Genomic DNA, 19,039 nt, shown 5'->3' on the forward strand with positions numbered 1-19,039 from the left:
AATCTATCAGCAGATCGAAGAGAAGAAGAACAGCAATTCTGGAAACAGAAAAACAACCACTTTCTGAAAGGTAGGACCGGCGGAGAAGTGAATCCAAAGCGACGGGAAGATAGACCCCGGGGGGAGGGGCCGGCTCCCGGCAAGCGGCGGAGCAACGGCGCACAAAATCAGGACTTTTAAAAGTCTGTTCCACTGAGGGACATCGCTCAAGAGGCTAAACCGGGGCGAAGCCCACGCGGGGTCAGCGTGGCCTCAGGTCCCGCAGGGTCACAGAAGGATCGGGGGTGTCTGAGTGTCGCAGAGCTTGCGGGTATTGGAACGGGAAAGCCGGCTACAGAGACAGAGCTGACAGTAAGCTCACAACCCGGCGTTACCTTGAACCGGTCGCAGGCTCGGTGAGCTCGGAGCGCGGCCGGAGGTCAGGCAGACGGGAGTAACTGGGCGCTGTTCTCTGAGGGCGCACTGAGGAGTGGGGTCCCGGGCTCTCGGCTCCTCCGGGCTGGAGACCAGGAGGCCGCCATTTGTATTCCCGTCCTCCAGAACTCTACAGAAAGCGCTCAGGGAACAAAAGCTCCTGAAAGCAAACCCTAGCGGATTACTCACCCCGGCCCCTGGTAAGGGCGGTACAATTCTGCCTGGGGCAAAGACACTTGAGAATCACTACGCCAGGCCCCTCCCCCAGAAGATCAACAAGAAATCCAGCCGAGACCAAGTTCACCTACCAAGGAGTGCGGTTTCAATACCAAGGAGAGCAGCATAATTCCAGAGGAGGAGAAAGCAAAGCACGGAACTCATGGCTTTCTCCCTGTGATTTTTTTTCTTTTTTTTTTTTCCCTGTGATTTTTTTTTTAGTCTTGCAGGTAATTTAATATTTTTCTTTTTCATTTGTTTTTCTCTTCTTCTGCTAAAATTTTTTTTAAACTTTTACCTATTTCTTTTTTAACGTTTTTAACTAGTTTATCTAATATATATATTTTTTCCTTTTTATATTGTTCTTTATTCATTTTCCTTTTTTAAATTCTTTTCTTTTTTCTTTTTTTTTTTTCATTCTTTCTTTTTGAACCTCTTTTTATCCCCTTTCTCCCCCCTCACGATTTGGGATCTCTTCTGATTTGGTTAAACCATATTTTCTTGGGGTTGTTGCCACACTTTTAGTATTTTACTTGCTCTTTCATATAATCTTATCTGGACAAAATGACAAGGCGGAAAAATTCACCACACACACACACACAAAAAAACAAGAGGCAGTACCGAAGGCTAGGGACCTAATCAATACAGACATTGGTAATATCTCAGATCTAGAGTTCAGAATGACAATTCTCAAGGTTCTAGCCGGGCTGGAAAAAGGCATGGAAGATATTAGAGAAACCCTCTCGGGAGATATAAAAGCCCTTCTGGAGAAATAAAAGAACTAAAATCTAACCAAGTTGAAATCAAAAAAGCTATTAATGAAGTGCAATAAAAAATGGAGGCTCTCACTGCTAGGATAAATGAGGCAAAAGAAAGAATTAGTGATATAGAAGACCAAATGACAGAGAATAAAGAAGCTGAGCAAAAGAGGGACAAACAGCTACTGGACCACAACGGGAGAATTCGAGAGATAAGTGACACCATAAGATGAAACAACATTAAAATAATTGGGATTCCAGAAGAAGAAGAAAGAGAGAGGGGAGCAGAAGGTATATTGGAGAGAATTATTGGGGAGAATTTCCCCAATGTGGCAAAGGGAACGAACATCAAAATTCAGGAGGTTCAGAGAATGACCCTCAAAATCAATAAGAATAGACCAACACACCGTCACCTAATAGTAAAATTTACAAGTCTTAGTGACAAAGAGAAAATCCTGAAAGCAGCCCGGGAAAAGAAGTCAGTAACATACAATGGTAAAAATATTAGATTGGCAGCTGACTTATCCACAGACACCTGGCAGGCCAGAAAGAGCTGGCATGATATTTTCAGAGCACTAAACGAGAAAAACATGCAGCAAAGAATACTATATCCAGCTGGGCTATCATTGAAAATAGAAGGAGAGATTAAAAGCTTCCAGGACAAACAAAAACTGAAAGAATTTGCAAACACCAAACCAGCTCTACAGGAAATATTGAAAGGGGTCCTCTAAGCAAAGAGAGAGCATACAAGTGGTAGATCAGTAAGGAACAGAGACCATATACAATAACAGTCACCTTACAGGCAATACAATGGCACTAAATTCATATCTCTCAATAGTTACCCTGAATGTTAATGGGCTAAATGCCCCAATCAAAAGACACAGGGTATCAGAATGGATAATAAAACAAAACCCATCTATATGTTGCCTCCAAGAAACTCATTTTAAGCCCGAAGACACCTCCAGATTTAAAGTGAGGGGGTGGAAAAGAATTTACCATGCTAATGGACATCAGAAGAAAGCAGGAGTGGCAATCCTTAGATCAATTAGATTTTAAGCCAAAGACTATAATAAGAGATGAGGAAGGACACTATATCATACTCAAAGGGTCTGTCCAACAAGAAGATCTAACAATTTTAAATATCTATGCCCCCAATGTGGGAGCAGCCAACTATATAAACCAATTAATAATAAAATCAAAGAAACACATCAACAATAATACAATAATAGTAGGGGACTTTAACACTCCCCTCACTGAAATGGACAGATCATCCAAGCAAAAGATCAGCAAGGAAATAAAGGCCTTAAACGACACACTGGACCAGATGGACATCACAGATATATTCAGAACATTTCATCCCAAAGCAACAGAATACACATTCTTCTCTAGTGCACATGGAACATTCTCCAGAATAGATCACATCCTCGGTCGTAAAACAGAACTCAACCGGTATCAAAAGATTGGCATCATTCCCTGCATATTTTCAGACCAAATGCTCTGAAGCTAGAACTCAACCACAAGAGAAAGTTTGGAAAGAACCCAAATACATGGAGACTAAACAGCATCCTTCTAAAGAATGAATGGGTCAACCGGGAAATTAAAGAAGAATTGAAAAAAATCATGGAAACAAATGATAATGAAAATACAACAGTTCAAAATCTGTGGGACACAACAAAGGCAGTCCTGAGAGGAAAATATATAGCGGTACAAGCCTTCCTCAAGAAACAAGAAAGGTCTCAGGTACACAACCTAACCCTACACCTAAAGGACCTGGAGAACGAACAAGAAAGAAACCCTAAGCCCAGCAGGAGAAGAGAAATCATAAAGATCAGAGCAGAAATCAATGAAATAGAAACCAAAAAGACAATAGAGCACATCAACGAAAGTAGGAGCTGGTTCTTTGAAAGAATTAATAAAATTGATAAACCCCTGGCCGGACTTATCAAAAAGAAAAGAGAAAGGACCCAAATAAATAAAATCATGAATGAAAGAGGAGAGATCACAACTAACACCAAAGAAATACAAAATATTATAAGAACATACTATGAGCAACTCTATGCCAACAAATTTGACAATCTGGAAGAAATGGATGCATTTCTAGAAATATATAAACTACCACAACTGAACCAGGAAGAAGTAGCAAGCCTGAACAGACCCATAACCAGTAAGGAGATTGAAACAGTCATTAAAAATCTCCAAACAAACAAAAGCCCTGGGCCAGACGGCTTCCTGGGGAATTCTACCTAAGATTTAAAGAAGAACTAATTCCTATTCTCCTGAAACTGTTCCAAAAAATAGAAATGGAAGGAAAACATCCAAACTCATTTTATGCGGCCAGCATCACCTTGATCCCAAAACCAGACAAGGATCCCATCAAAAAAGAGAGCTATAGACCGATATCCTTGATGAACACAGATGCGAAAATTCTCACCAAAGGACTAGCCAATAGGATTCAACAGTACATTAAAAGGATTATTCACCACGACCAAGTGGGATTTATTCCAGCCTGCAAGGTTGGTTTAACATCCGCAAATCAGTCAATGTGATACAACACATCAATAAAAGAAAGAACAAGAACCATATGATACTCTCAATAGATGCTGAAAAAGCATTTGACAAAGTACAGCATCCCTTCCTGATCAAAACTCTTCAAAGTGTAGGGATAGAGGGCACATACCTCAATATCATCAAAGCCATCTATGAAAAACCCACCTCAAATATCATTCTCAATGGAGAAAAACTGAAAGCTTTTCCGCTAAGGTCAGGAACACGGCAGGGATGTCCATTATCACCACTGCTATTCAACAAGTACTAGAGGTCCTAGCCTCAGCAATCAGACAACAAAAGGAAATTAAAGGCATCCAAATCGGCAAAGAAGAAGTCAAATTATCACTCTTCGCAGATGATATGATACTATATGTGGAAAACCCAAAAGACTCCACTCCAAAACTGCTAGAACTTGTACAGGAATTCAGTAAAGTGTCAGGATATAAAATCAATGCACAGAAATCAGTTGCATTTCTCTACACCAACAACAAGACAGAAGAAAGAGAAATTAAGGAATCCATCCCATTTACAATTGCACCCCAAACCATAAGATACCTAGGAATAAACCTAACCAAAGAGGCACAGAATCTATACTCAGAAAACTAAAAGTACTCATGAAAGAAATCGAGGAAGACACAAAGAAATGGAAAAATGTTCCATGCTCCTGGATTGGAAGAATAAATATTGTGAAAATGTCTATGCTACCTAAAGCAATCTACACATTTAATGCAATTCCTATCAAAGTACCATCCATCTTTTTCAAAGAAATGGAACAAATAATTCTAAAATTTATATGGAATCAGAACAGCCCTCGAATAGCCAAAGGGATATTGAGAAAGAAAGCCAAAGTTGATGGCATCACAATTCCGGACTTCAATCTCTATTACAAAGCTGTCATCATCAAGACAGCATGGTACTGGCACAAAAACAGACACATAGATCAATGGAACAGAATAGAGAGCCCAGAAATAGACCCTCAAATCTATGGTCAACTAATCTTCAACAAAGCAGGAAAGAATGTCCAATGGAAAAAAGACAGCCTCTTCAATAAATGGTGCTGGGAAAATTGGAAAGCCACATGCAGAAAAATGAAATTGGACCATTTCCTTACACCACACACAAAAATAGACTCAAAATGGATGAAGGACCTCAATGTGTGAAAGGAATCCATCAAAATCCTTGAGAAGAACACAGGCAGCAACCTCTTTGACCTCAGCCGCAGCAACATCTTCCTAGGAACATCGCCAAAGGCAAGGGAAGCAAGGGCAAAAATGAACTATTGGGATTTCAACAAGATCAAAAGCTTTTGCACAGCAAAGGAAACAGTTAACAAAATCAAAAGACAACTGACAGAATGGGAGAAGATATTTGCAAACGACATATCAGATAAATGACTACTGTTCAAAATCTATAAAGAACTTAGCAAACTCAACACCCAAAGAACAAATAATCCAATCAAGAAATGGGCAGAGGACATGAACAGACATTTCTGCAAAGAAGACATCCAGATGGCCAACAGACACATGAAAAAGTGCTCCATATCACTCGGCATCGGGGAAATACAAATCAAAACCACAATGAGATATCACCTCACACCAGTCAGAATGGCTAAAATCAACAAGTCAGGAAATGACAGATGCTGGCGAGGATGTGGAGAAAGGGGAACCCTCCTCCACTGTTGGTGGGAATGCAAGCTGGTGCCGCCACTCTGGAAAACAGCATGGAGGTTCCTCAAAATGTTGAAAATAGAACTGCCCTATGACCTAGCAATTGCACTACTGGGTATTTACCCTAAGGATACAAACGTAGTGATCCAAAGGGGCACGTGCACCCGAATGTTTCTAGCAGCAATGTCCACAATAGCCAAACTATGGAAAGAACCTAGATGTCCATCAACAGATGAATGGATCAAGAAGATGTGGTATATATACACAATAGAATACTATGCAGCCATTAAAAGAAATGAAATCTTGCCATTTGCGACAACATGGATGGAACTAGAACGTATCATGCTTAGCGAAATAAGTCAAGCAGAGAAAGACAACTATCATATGATCCCCGTGATATGAGGAAGTGGTGATGCAACATGGGGGTTCAAGTGGGTAGGAGAAGAATAAATGAAACAAGATGGGATTGGGAGGGAGACAAACCATAAGTGACTCTTTATCTCACAAAACAAACTGAGGGTTGCTGGGGGGAGGGGGGTTGGAAGAAGGAGGGTGGGGTTATGGGCATTGGGGAGGGTATGTGCTTTGGTGAGTGCTGTGAAGTGTGTAAACCTGGCAATTCACAGACCTGTACCCCTGGGGATAAAAATACATGTTTATAAAAAAGTAAAAAATTTAAAAAAAAAAAAAGGAATATAGCTCTAGGTAGTATCTCATTTGTTTAACATGTAAGGCTTCTTGGAAGTCTCATTACACATAAGAATATAAGTTGGTGGGACGCCTGGGTGACTCAGTGTGTTAAGCATCTGCCTTTGGCTCACGTTATGATCCCACAGTCTTGGGATCAAGCCCCACATAGGGCTTACTGCTCTGTGGTCTGCTTCTCCTTCTCCTTCTGTCCCTCCCCTTTCACTCATGTTCTGTCTCTCACTTTCTCTCTCAAATAAAAAAATAAAATCTTAAAAAAGAAAGAATATAAGTTGGAAATTTCTGACTTAGTTTGGAAGTCACTATTATTTCCTTTAATTCATATAACTGCAATTGACTTTTGATTATGTTTAGAATTAGAATTCTAAATTAGGATCATTTAGAAAAGAGAGGTCTTCTGAGGAAAGCAACCTATGGAATTATCACAATTCCAAAAAAGGATCAAAGTCAAGTTAATAACTGCAATTGAAAATAACCCTAATTTAATATTCAGTGTTAAACCAAATATTCTCTTTTCATAGAGAAGGCAGTATAACATGTGTAACATAGATATTTTCACTTTGACATAAATAAATCAATTTCAGAAAAATGTCACGTTGCCTGATTTCAAGCTTTACTACAAAGATGTGATCACCAAGACAGCATGGTAATGGCACAAAAACAGACACACAGACCAGTGGAACTGTGTAACGAGCCCAGATATGGACCCTCAACTTTATGGTCAAATAATCTTCAACAGAGCAGGAAAAAATATACAGTGGAAAAAAGACAGTCTCTTCAATAAATTGTGCTGGGAAAATTGGACAGCTATGTGTAGAAGAATGAAACTCAACCATTCTCTTACTCCGTACACAAGGATAAACTCAAAATGGATAAAAGACCCCAACATGAGACAGGAATCCATCAGAATCCTAGAGGAGAACATAGGCAGTAACCTCTTCAACATGGGCCACAGCAACTTCTTTCAAGATATGTCCCCAAAGGCAAAGGCAAAAATGAATTTCTGGGACTTCATCAAGATCAAAAGCTGCACAGCAAAGGAAACAGTCAAAAAAACAAAGAGGCAACCCACGGAATGGAAGAAGATATTCGCAAAATTAGTACAGACAAAGGGCTGATATCCAGAATCTATAAAGAACTCCTCAAACTCAACACAAACAAAACAGATAATCACGTCAAAAAAATGGGCAGAAGACATGAACAGACACTTCTCCAAAAAAGACGTATAAATGGCTAACAGACACATGAAAAAATGTTTATCATCATTAGCCATCAGGGAGATTCAAATCAAAACCACATTGAGATACCACGTAACACCAGTTAGAATGGCCAAAATTAATAGGACAGTAAACAACTTGTGTTGAAGAGGATATGGAGAAAGGGGAATCCTCTTACACTGTTGGTGGGAATGCAACTTGGTGCAGTCACTTTGGAAAACAGTGTGGAGATTCCTTAAGAAATTAAAAATAGAGGGGTGCCTGGGTGGCTCAGTCATTAAGTGTCTGACTTTGGTTCAGGTCATGATCCCAGGGTCCTAGGGATCGAGCCCTGCATCGGGCTCCCTGCTTGGCTGGAAACCTGCTTCTCTCTCTCCCATTCCCCCACTTGTGCTCCCTCTCTCGCTCTCTCTCTCTGTGAAATAAATAAATAAATCTTTAGAAAACAAAACAAAACAAAAAAAACCGTAGAGCTACCCTATGAACCTGCAATTGCACTATTGGGTATTTAGCCCAAAGATACAGATGTAGTGAACAGAAGGATCATCTGTACCCCAGTGCTCATAACAGCAATAGGCACAGTCGCCAAACTGTGGGAACTTTTGTATCTACATGGACAAGAGGAGGAGATTATGCTAAGTGAAATAAGTCAAGCAGAGAGACTCAATTATCATATGGTTTTGCTTACTTGTGGAGCATAAGGAAAAACACGGAAGACATGGGGAGATGGAGAGGAGAAGTGAGTTGGGGGAAATCAGAGGGGGAGACAAACCATGAGAGACTACGGACTCTGAGAAACAAACTAAGGGTTGGAGGGGTGGGGATGGGGGTTGGGTGAGCCTGGTGGTGGTTATTAAGGAGGGCACATGTTGATTGGAGCACTGGGTATGGTGTATAAACAATGAATTTTGGAACACTGAAAAGAAATTTAAAAAACAATAATGCCTTCTGCAGGTATGGAGAAAGTGAAATTGAATCATGAAAAAATGACAAAACTCAAACAAAAAGTGCCAAGAGCACGTGCACAGCACACTGCACACCTTTAGCCATCAAGCTCCTCCTCTTCAAGTCCATGTGCTTTGCCTTGTGGGTGGAAAGAATCATTAGATTTATCTCTCTACTCTCTAGTTAGACATAATTACCCAGGTCAAGTGTCTTTTAATTTACAAGTATCTACAGGAAGTTTTTTCACTTTGGGATTAGAAAGATAATTAAAACTGATTTTTTATTTACATTTCCTGTTATGGCATAAATGTAAGGAAGTAATTGGAAAAGAATCCAGCATTATTAGGTAAAATAGTTTCTGTTCACAAAAGCCTGGTCTCAACTGTGCTGAATTCTTTGAGGATCAGATATTACTGCACTGTTCAAAAGCCAGTGCTGAGTGTATCAAAATGAATAATGATACTCGTATTAGTAGTTTCTATTTACTACATGCTTATGGTGTGTCTTACACTGTCTTAAGTGCTTTATGTGAACTGGCTTATTCACCCCCCAGAACCTAATGAGGTAGGCATGATTCTTATCCCCAATTTATGGATTAGGAAACTGAGGCTCAGACAGCTTTGACTACCCAATGAGGTGCAATGGCTTACTTCAAATTTAAACTCAGGCAGAGCCCAAGCCTTTAATCACAACATATCTCCTTTTTTATTGTACTTCTAAGAAAGTACTTTAGGAAATGTACACTTGTTAAGGAATTCAGATACATTTATATAAAGGGTTTTTTTGAGGTTGTAAACTGATGTTAACTCAAACGTAAAAAGCTCTAGATGATTTATTTTTCAGTATTTTTACTCTCTCTTGTCTCTAAAGGTTTGCGTGTGTGTGTGTATTTTACTATATTTGAAGGTACTGTTCTAATACTATACTATGGATGAACATTGGCATAACAAAAGTTTGCTGAACTCAGAAATTTGTGACTGAACCCACAATCACAGTCTTGTATAATTCTTAGTTTCAATCACTTTGCCTAAACTGGTACAATATATAAAAACTTGAGGGAACACTCACCTTCATCACAATTCTCAGTCACATTCCCTTTATACAGACAGTGGCTGAAGGATATCTTTACATCTTCTCCTTCCATGTGAACGACTAACAGGCCAGTGGTTGTCCTAGCTGGGACCCCCTGGTCCCTAACTTGTAACTGCAGCCAGATTGGGAAATATTCCAAAGATGGGTGGTGCTGAAGTTGAACTTCTCCTGTATACTTATCAATGGAAAACACTGACTGGGTCTCTGCAAAACTAAAAATGACAGTTCCATTGGGTCCCGAGTCGGGATCACTGGCTGTCAGAATAGCAGTCGTCTGGTTAGTAGGTAACTGGGGGGAAAGAAAAATCTCCAAGGGGTTCTGCTCCCAAACTGGATCATTGTCATTTACATCGGTGACATGTACTTTTATAATGACCGTGGTGCTTCTTGATCCCTGGACACTACAGTCTCTGGCCACAGCCCTAAACGTATGCTGAGATCTGGCTTCTCGGTCCAGGGTGCAGCGGGTTCTCAATGTGCCTGCCACGGCATCAATGGTGAATGCCCCTGAAGCCTCATCCACCAAGAAATACTCAGTTTGTCCATTCAGACCTTCATCCCTGTCCACAGCAGACAGCACGAGAACCTCTGTTCCCACTTGGGCATCTTCTCTCACGGAGGCCTGGTAATGCAGCGTAGGAAAGGATGGGCCATGGTCATTGTCATCCAAAACCCTCACCTGCAACTGCACTAGAGAGCTCCTCGGTGGATCTCCCAGATCAGAGCACAGGATGACCAGGGTGAAATGGCTGACTTGCTCCCGGTCTAAAGCGCGAGTGGTTGAGAGTTCCCCTGATGTCTCATTGATAGCAAAGTATTCATCCGTATTTCCTTCTGTTAAAGAAAACACATTCAAATTCAACATTCATTCGAATTGAAGAAGTAGTAGCCTTTTGCTAGATAGATATACATACATATATGATTCATATATATGTCATATGTATTAGTCATATATATGATTGTATATATATCATGTATATATATACATCATCATATATGTGTGCATATCCTATATATGATATCCAGTATGTATACATATATATGATATGTATCATATATCTCATATATATATACATAGGATTCATTCTTTCAATAAATATTTATTTCATGATTATCATATTCTAACACTTTTGTAAGTATTGAGGATATAACAGTGATCATGATAAAGTCCTGCCCTCATGAAGCCTCTATTATCAGGGGATAAACAAAATAATATAATTCACTTTTTCTCTTAAATTGAAATAATTAGAACACTTGCTTTGACTGATTTGCAGCAGTATGGATTTTTGTGTATGCATTTACAACTATTTATATTCATATATTTTTTCTCTTGAGATGAGTAAAATGTATGTTTTATTTGAAATAAAACAATACCAGGCAGGGATAAGAAACGGGATATAACACCCATTTTTAGATAGCAATAAAAAAATCAACACGTTGATACTAGTATTGTGGATGAAGTGAGATTCTCTTCCACTCTCCGTGTGCCTTGTGCATAAATCATAACACTTCTGTAAGAGATAGGGGAACACTTGTGTGTTTCTTCCCTAACATAAGGAATGACAATGTTTTATTCTTCTCTGTAGCCTCCAGAAATATCTTCGCTTTACTCTTGCCTATGGTACCAAGCAGAATAAAAGTTAAATATGAACACAGAGACAAAAAGCCTTCAAAGATATTTTAAAGTCATCTTAAAAATTAGTCAGGAAAAAATGTAGTTCAATGACTTCTTGGCCGTATCTTGGATGAGGGACATATTCTTGGATCAAGCACACTATTCCAAATAGAGTGGGATCTGGGCACCTGGGTGACTCAGTCGCTTAAGTGTCTACCTTTGGCTCAAGTCGTGATCCCAGGGTCCTGGGATTGAGCCCAGTATCAGGCTCTCTGCTCAGCAGGGAGCCTGTTTCTCCCTCTCCCTCTGCCACTCCCCCTGCTTGTTCACTCTCTCTCTCTGTCAAATAAATAAATAAAACCTTAAAAAAAAAAAAGTGGGATTTTACTGGAGTTTGCCAGTGGCATGTGGGGAAGAAGTAGGACAGCATTCAAGAAAACAACAGCCATAAGTAGTGCTGGGGACTGAGGAGAAGGGACTTGCATTTGTATTTTGTTCATAAAACGTGACTATTGTATACCAAATATAGGGATGATCAGACAAACCTATGATTCTGTGGCATTTGTCATTGATAAAATGATTCATTCACTCGGCAGACATTTAAGAACATGCCGTGTGTGTCGGATGCTGAGAATGGGAGGACATTAAGGCATGATCCCTGTCTCCAAACATTTCCAGTCCAGGAATTTGGAGGAATTTGGGTCAGTACTGGCATATTAAAGTGTGGTGTGAAAATCATACACACAGGGTGCCCAGAAGCACTACAAAGGACATGCAGTCTTGTGTTAATGGGCAGGAATGCTTATTAGAAAGAGTGGCATCAAAACTGGTTCCTAAAGCAGAGGGGGCCAGGCTAAAAGTTTTGGAAAGAGTGTTCTAGGCAGAGGGGGAGCCTAAGGGGAGCTTTAGAAATATGAAGACTTAAAACCTGCAAATGTTTTAGTGTAACTAGAGCACAGGGTTCCCTGGGTGTTTGCATGGAGAGGACAGGGAGAGGGTTGGCACCTGGGAAGACATAAATTTAGGGCGTTAAACCACGAAGCATCCTGTGTATACTGCCGAAGAGTCAGCCTTAACATCCATAGGGAGCTCCTGAAGGATTTTAGAAGGGAAAGGGTCATGAATCACATTTCTGTTTTAGGAAGAGGGCTGGGTGACAATGTCAAAGCTTGGTTAGAATACAGGAAAAGTTTAGAGACTATTACAGTAATCAGCTTGAGCAACCGGGAAGTTCTAAATGAATACATGCATAGAGGAAGTGGACACATCCCAAAGATATTAAAGAGAAAAGTAAGGAGGAAGGGTAAAGGAATCATGATGCCTCTTAGGTGAAAGAGTTGTTTAGACCAGTTGTGTTTAAAATGAGGTCAGAGTACCCTGGGGTTATATGAGGTTTTCTAAGGAGTATTTGGAAACTGGTAGTTTTAAGGTAATTTCCAGAAGTTCAGTTTACATATTCTTATTCCTAAATTTGTTCTGCCTGTGAAATCACTTAAAATTATGTGTTTGTCTTTCCACATTCCTTTTTAAGGATTTTATTTATTTGAGAGAGAGAAAGAGAGAAGGAACAAAATCAGGGAGAACAATAGGCATAAAGAGAGGGAGAGGGGTGCCTGGGTGGCTCAGTGGATTAAAGCCTCTGCCTTCGGCTCAGGTCATGATCCCAGGGTCCTGCGATCGAGCCCCACATCAGGCTCTCTGCTCTGTGGGAAGCCTGCTTCCCCCTCTCTCTCTGCCTGCCTCTCTGCCTGCTTGTGATCTCTCTCTGTCAAATAAATAAATAATATCTTAAAAAATAAAAAAAAATTTTTAAATTAAAAAAATAAAAGAACAAGCATTTAAAGAAAGAAAGAAAGAAAGAAAGAAAGAAAGAAAGAAAGAAAGAAAGAAAGAGGGAGAAACAAACTCCCTGCTGGGCAGAGATTCCCCACTTAGGGACTCAATCCCAAGACCCTGGGATCACGTTGTTACCTTTAGCATTCTCTCTGGTCTGTCTCTTAAGAATGATGCCTTGGCAGGTGACTTTGCAGGTCCAGAGTGCTTCTGGAAAGATTTCTGAATCTCTCGGTGTCTGAGGGCACAGAAGTCTCAGCTGTGAGCCTGGCCCTGCAGGTGACCTTGGCTTGGGCAGGGCCCATGGGACTGAGGGAAGGTAAGGAGCTTGGCTTGACTTTGAATGGGAGCGTTCCCTTGCCTGGGAAGTTGTTTGCATATATTTTTTAAAAAGTATTTTTTTTACTATTTGATATTTTTAAAAGGTGATATAGTCTTTATTATAAAGTGTCAATATTTATGATATTCTGAGAGACACTAATTAAACTTCTAATAAAAATTTTTAGTTGATTACTTAAAAATATGTGTGTTGAGAGTACATGGGTTTTCAAGATTCCACTAAGGGTAAGTTGAGCGAGGGATGGGCAGAGACTTTAGAAGCCAGACTGTGATGGGGGATGGTGGGAAGGAAGTGATGCTGGATGCAGCTGGGGAAGCATTGGTGATACAATGTTGTTAGGCATAACAACTGGGTCCTTGAGGTGAAACAATTTGAAATGGGAGGAAAAGATAACTGGGTGTGCTAGAGTGAAGAAAAAAAAAGATTAGTGAATATCACGTCTGGCCTTGCTATTTGAATTAGCTTTGTTCCACATATTTTATCACTCTGTAAATTACTGAAAACTAATAATAGTGATTATTGTCCAAGAAATACAAATTAATTGTGTCTGGTGGAGTATCATTGGTTACTGTCCTGCAGATAGACCTCATCTGCATTTCAGAACTCCTTATTTCCTGTGTGTGTGTGTGTGTGTGTGTGTGTGTGTGTGTGTTGGAATTCTCCTTGGACCAATTTTAACATCTTTTCACTTTGCTCATTAATCAATGACTTAAAGAAAAAATCTTCAGGGATTGTTAATTTTATATTTGTATGAAAGTCACTATTTTACTTTTTTAAAAAAGTGCTTTAATGGGACTTAGATCTCAGATGTAGATAAAGATAGGGAGACATAGGGGTGCCAGTGGTGGCTGAAGATGAGGACCAGATGAAATGATGCAGTAAGAGTGTGTCAAGGAGCAAAGTAAAAGAATAAGCACAAAACACCCCTGGAAACTCCAGTAAGTCAGAGGACCACCCACAGAACAAGGACACTGGGAAGGCTTGTCTAGAAAGGCAGACGAAGGATCAGGAGAAAGTGACTTTCTGAAGTCAAGTTGGGACTAAGTGTCCAGGGCATTGTTCACAAAGGCATAAAGCAGTACAATTAAATTAAGGAAAGACCTGGGTCCACTGGATTTAGCAACAAGATCCTAAGTGTCTTTTTGCAAGGGCAGTTTCAGTGGAATACATATTGTAGCAGGCTAAGAAATGAAAGTAAGGTAAAGACATAGAAACCAGAGTGTACACAATGATTTTTAAGAAGCTTGATTGTAGAGGTAAAAAGACAGTGAAGGGATGCATCTGAGGGAAGACTTTTTTCAAGATGGAAAGGACTGGTAAATATTGATGGGTAAAAACCAGCAGAAGGGGAAATTTTGATAGTATGAGAAAAAGAAACAAATAAGCAAACAAACCCTTATGCAGTGAAAGGGGATGGGTGGCACTCTGCAGATTGTTTGTAATTGGTTCTTGACAAGATACACACAGAATTTGGGAGAAACCAATTTAGAAAATCTTGTAGAGGCTTGACAGAATAATTTTGTGTCTGCAAAATACCATAATAGATTAAAAAAACTGGGGCTTGCCTTTTGTACGCCTTTGTGTTTTTTTCCTCACAGTAATTCATATTTATTGTATTTTACAAAAATTTCAGTGCACAACAGAACAAAAATTAAAAAAAAAAAATTCAAACCCCAGTTCTTCATCACAGATTGTTTGGAAAGTTCTAGAAAACAAGAGGAGTTTACAACGGAAAGTACCCAATGCAAAGGCAGAAGAGAAGTAACTGGGCTTATCTATACAAGTTAGTTTGAAAGAGTAGCTTTCTTCTGGATGAAAGTATGACAATACACATAAACATTTAAAATACATATGCCCTTGGACATGATAACTTCACTTATATTTATCATAAGGAAATAATTGGGTAAGTGTTCAACTGCAGCATTTTTATAATAATAAGACTATTACAATGGTTAATATCTGAAAGACTATAAAAGGGGATGGATGAAATAAGTGATATTTTACATATGCAGTAAGAAGAGACATCATTAGAAATGTTAACATATATGTATGCTTACTGATATGAAAGGTTTACATAGCATATTAAAAATGAGTTTAAAAAATGAGATAATAAAATAGCATATATAAATTATCTAATATATGTAAAATTGATGTCTCCATTTACCCAGGTTCATGGAGAAGTGTTGCTCAAAATAATAAATGAATTACCCCCACAAGATACAAATATTTTATGTTACTACTGTGGTTTTTCATAAATCTGTATATATATTCTGAACCAATTATATATCATTTTTATCATCAGGCAAAAAAGCAATAAAGCTGTTCTCATTTTGGAGTAAAATGGATGTCACATAGAAAATGCCACTGGTTATAGAATTTTTAGCATAGAGGAAGTTATAGCTTTCAGAAGCTAGTCCCAAAGCCGTTCTTACAAGAACTAAAAGCAACTTCTCCCCATCAGACGCAGTCTCTGAAGCATTACTCTCTCAACTCCTATCATTCTATATGCACACTGACATATCTCCCCCCCCAAATCACTTTTTCTTTTAGATGAATAAGAAGATGTATAGGGCACCTGGGTGGCTCAGTGGATTAAGCCTCTGCCTTCCACTTAGGTCATGGTCCCAGGGTCCTGGGATCAAGCCCCGCATCGGGCTCTTTGCTCCGCGAGGAGCCTGTTTCCTCCTCTCTCTCTGCCTGCCTCTCTGCCTCCTTGTGATCTCTGTCTGTCAAATAAAAAAATAAAATCTTAAAAAAAAAAAGAAGAAGAAGAAGATGTGGCTCTCCCCATACAAATGCTAACATTACTTGGCCAGAAATTTTTATGCCTCTGATCCAAGGGGAGTCAGATCACAAAATTATCTTCTGGGTAGAAGTTCCTACAGATTCTGGTCAGGGTGGGGTATGGTTGTAATTTTTAAGTGTTTTACTGGTATTCAGATCTGGGAACGGTCGATCTCTGTGTTCTCTAAATTTCACTTAAGAAAAGACTAACAGAAGTCTTGCTGGCTCAAAATAATAAAAAATGTTAGTGATCATATAAAAGACATTTAAGTAGAAAAAAGTTGTTTATGTTCCATCTGCACACCCACTAATGTTACCAAAGAAAAATTCACAAGAGTTGCTGAGGGGAGATTTAAAAATTTGGAAGCCAGAAAAAAAAAAAAAAAAAAAGAATTTGGAAGCCAGTCTCTTGGGCTATCTGTGGAAAGGACACACATGGCCCCCAATAGCTCTTACAGAGTGTGTATTTTGTAGACACTGCAATAGACACCAAATACAGAATGACTACCAGTGTATCAACTCAGTTAGTGTCCTGAGGAGAATTTTAGTAGAGAAAATACTTACCAATTATATGATACCTGACAGCTCCATTATTGCCAGCATCCATATCAGAAGCCAAAACAGTATAGACAACTCCTGACTCCTGGTTTTCCAGAACCTCAATGTCATGACCGGGAACAATAATCTGTGGTGCATGATCATTCTCATCTTCTACAGTACAGAGAACCGTCGTGGTGCCAGATAACGAAGGGACTCCTCCATCTCGTACGAGAACTAATGTGAAATGAAAGATGGCAAAGACTGTGGCCATGAATTGATGCCGTAAATATATCACCCCAACTAGGTGCATCAGACCACACACTAACTGGGTAGCACTGGGTCAATAACAGTTTACATAAAGACACGCTACAGACTTGTAAAACCACTAACCCCCTGATCACTACTTTTGTTTGTTAGCATAGTCAGGCATCGCTTACCTCGAAGGGTGAAAACTTCCCAAACTTCTCTGTCAAGTGTGGTGGTGGTCACTATTTCTCCAGTGTCAGGATTTATCTTGAACATCCCAGATGAAGCACCTGCCATGATCTCAAACTGAAACTTGGAGTTGATTCCTTAAGAAAAATATAAAGAAAAAGTTAGGAATTATCCCTTTGGAAACCATTCTTCTGTTTTCCTTTTCTTTTTCCAATGAACACTTTAGGTCAGAGATGAAAAAGTCAGGATGCTTAAACAACCTTCAAATTAAGGTAAAACACACACACACACACACACACACACTTATACACACACGCATCCCTCTTTTGGCTGTTCTTGCTAAATAAAAGCCTCATGGGCTGAAATGCTTGATTTTCAAAAGTCTTAGGAGACTTCCCCACAGTGAATGCTTTGGATTTTTTCCCTCTCATAAAAAATTTCTTATGAGTGTGCAACCCTACAATATATTCCTAATTACTCCTAACACCCCTGATTGTGATTTAATGACATAATTGTAAGCTTACGGGGCAAATGACAATTTCTTTAGATCAACCCTCTATTTAAAAGCTTGTGTTCACTTATGGTATTCTGTTTATTCTCCATCACAGGAGGCAAGCACATAAACTTGCTTATATGCATATTTTTGTTTTATTTTCTACTTAGTATTCAGTCTCCTATCTGGAGTGAGAAATGTGGTACCATGTTGGCATACATTTTGAAAACAATGCTTCTCTCTCTCTTTTTTTTTTTTTTTTTTTTTTTTTTTTGTGGTTTCTCTTCTTCCCTGAGAGAAGCACCATATCATCTCCATCACTGATAATGAAGATCATTCATACCATTAATTTAATGAGTTTATCCCATGCCATTGTTGCTTATTTTGCACCTTACACAATTCAATTATTTCCCTATCTTCTTTTCTAACTGACAAGAATCTACCAATAGACATAGTACTCAAATGATTTTACACTTCAACAGAAGATGAAAGACTATTTTTTGGCCTTGACAACAACAGTAAAAAGACATCAATTACAAATTACATCTTGCTAGTCTTAAAATTTTTCATTCCACTATTTACTAGATACAATATAGGACTGAGTGCTGGAGAGAGTGGTATATAAGTCTAGTTTTACGTAAGAATAATTAGATGTCTTCTTACTGTGCCCTTGAATGGGAAAGGATATGTAATATAGTTTGAAGGCATTTTAAGGACTTTAAGAGAAAAGAAAGTCTAATAAGATACAATCAGGGGCACCAGGGTGGCTCAGTGGGTTAAAGCCTCTGCCTTTGGCTCCGGTCATGATCCCAAGATCCTGGGATTGAGCCCCACATCGGGCGTCTGCTCAGCAGGGAGCCTGCTTCCTCCTCTCTCTCTCTGCCTGCCTCTCTGCCTACTTGTGATCTCTGTCTGTCAAATAAATAAATAAAATCTTAAAAAAAAAGATACAATCAATATATTTGATATGGTGTGGTCAGAGGTCACCAAAAACTTACCGTTTTATCAGTAGACATTAGGTATGTTATTCCATTAGTGATTACTTAATAATCATAGTGATTAGTTTGGTCTCATAATAGTCACATACTCCGTTCTACAGCCAAGACAACAATTCTAAAAATTCCAGATTCAATTTGTTATTCCTGTTCATCAATTTGTACCTTAGGAAAATGGGAAGTACCATCTTACATCTATTTTCCTGTTCTTCAAATATCTGGTGACCAAAATCAAATGTCAAGCACAAAGCTATTTTCCCAAAAGACAGTGGCGAATCAAATGGGCATGGCCTCTGCCTTTAGGGAGCTTACACGGAGAACAGAACCTTTTAATTTCGGACCCTTTATTTTTGAAATCAACTCAACCATTTATTATACGATTTTATCATACATTATACATCATGTTATATTTTATATATTACATTATAAATTATTTTAAT

General features: G+C 39.1%; 1 protein-coding gene across 1 annotated transcript in view; it reads right to left on the bottom strand.

Moving 5' to 3' along the window:
- Positions 1 to 19,039, bottom strand: part of DCHS2 (dachsous cadherin-related 2) — a 256,474-nt gene that overhangs the window by 53,213 nt on the left and 184,222 nt on the right. The window contains exons 11-13 of the mRNA XM_059163725.1: positions 17,114 to 17,248; positions 16,701 to 16,910; positions 9,541 to 10,398 (exon numbers count right to left, since the gene is read on the bottom strand). Coding sequence (XP_059019708.1) covers positions 9,541 to 10,398; positions 16,701 to 16,910; positions 17,114 to 17,248 — 1,203 coding nt within the window. The remainder of the gene's footprint in view (positions 1 to 9,540; positions 10,399 to 16,700; positions 16,911 to 17,113; positions 17,249 to 19,039) is intronic.

This window comes from Mustela lutreola, chromosome 1 (assembly GCF_030435805.1).
Source record: "Mustela lutreola isolate mMusLut2 chromosome 1, mMusLut2.pri, whole genome shotgun sequence".
Classification (NCBI taxonomy): domain Eukaryota; kingdom Metazoa; phylum Chordata; class Mammalia; order Carnivora; family Mustelidae; genus Mustela; species Mustela lutreola.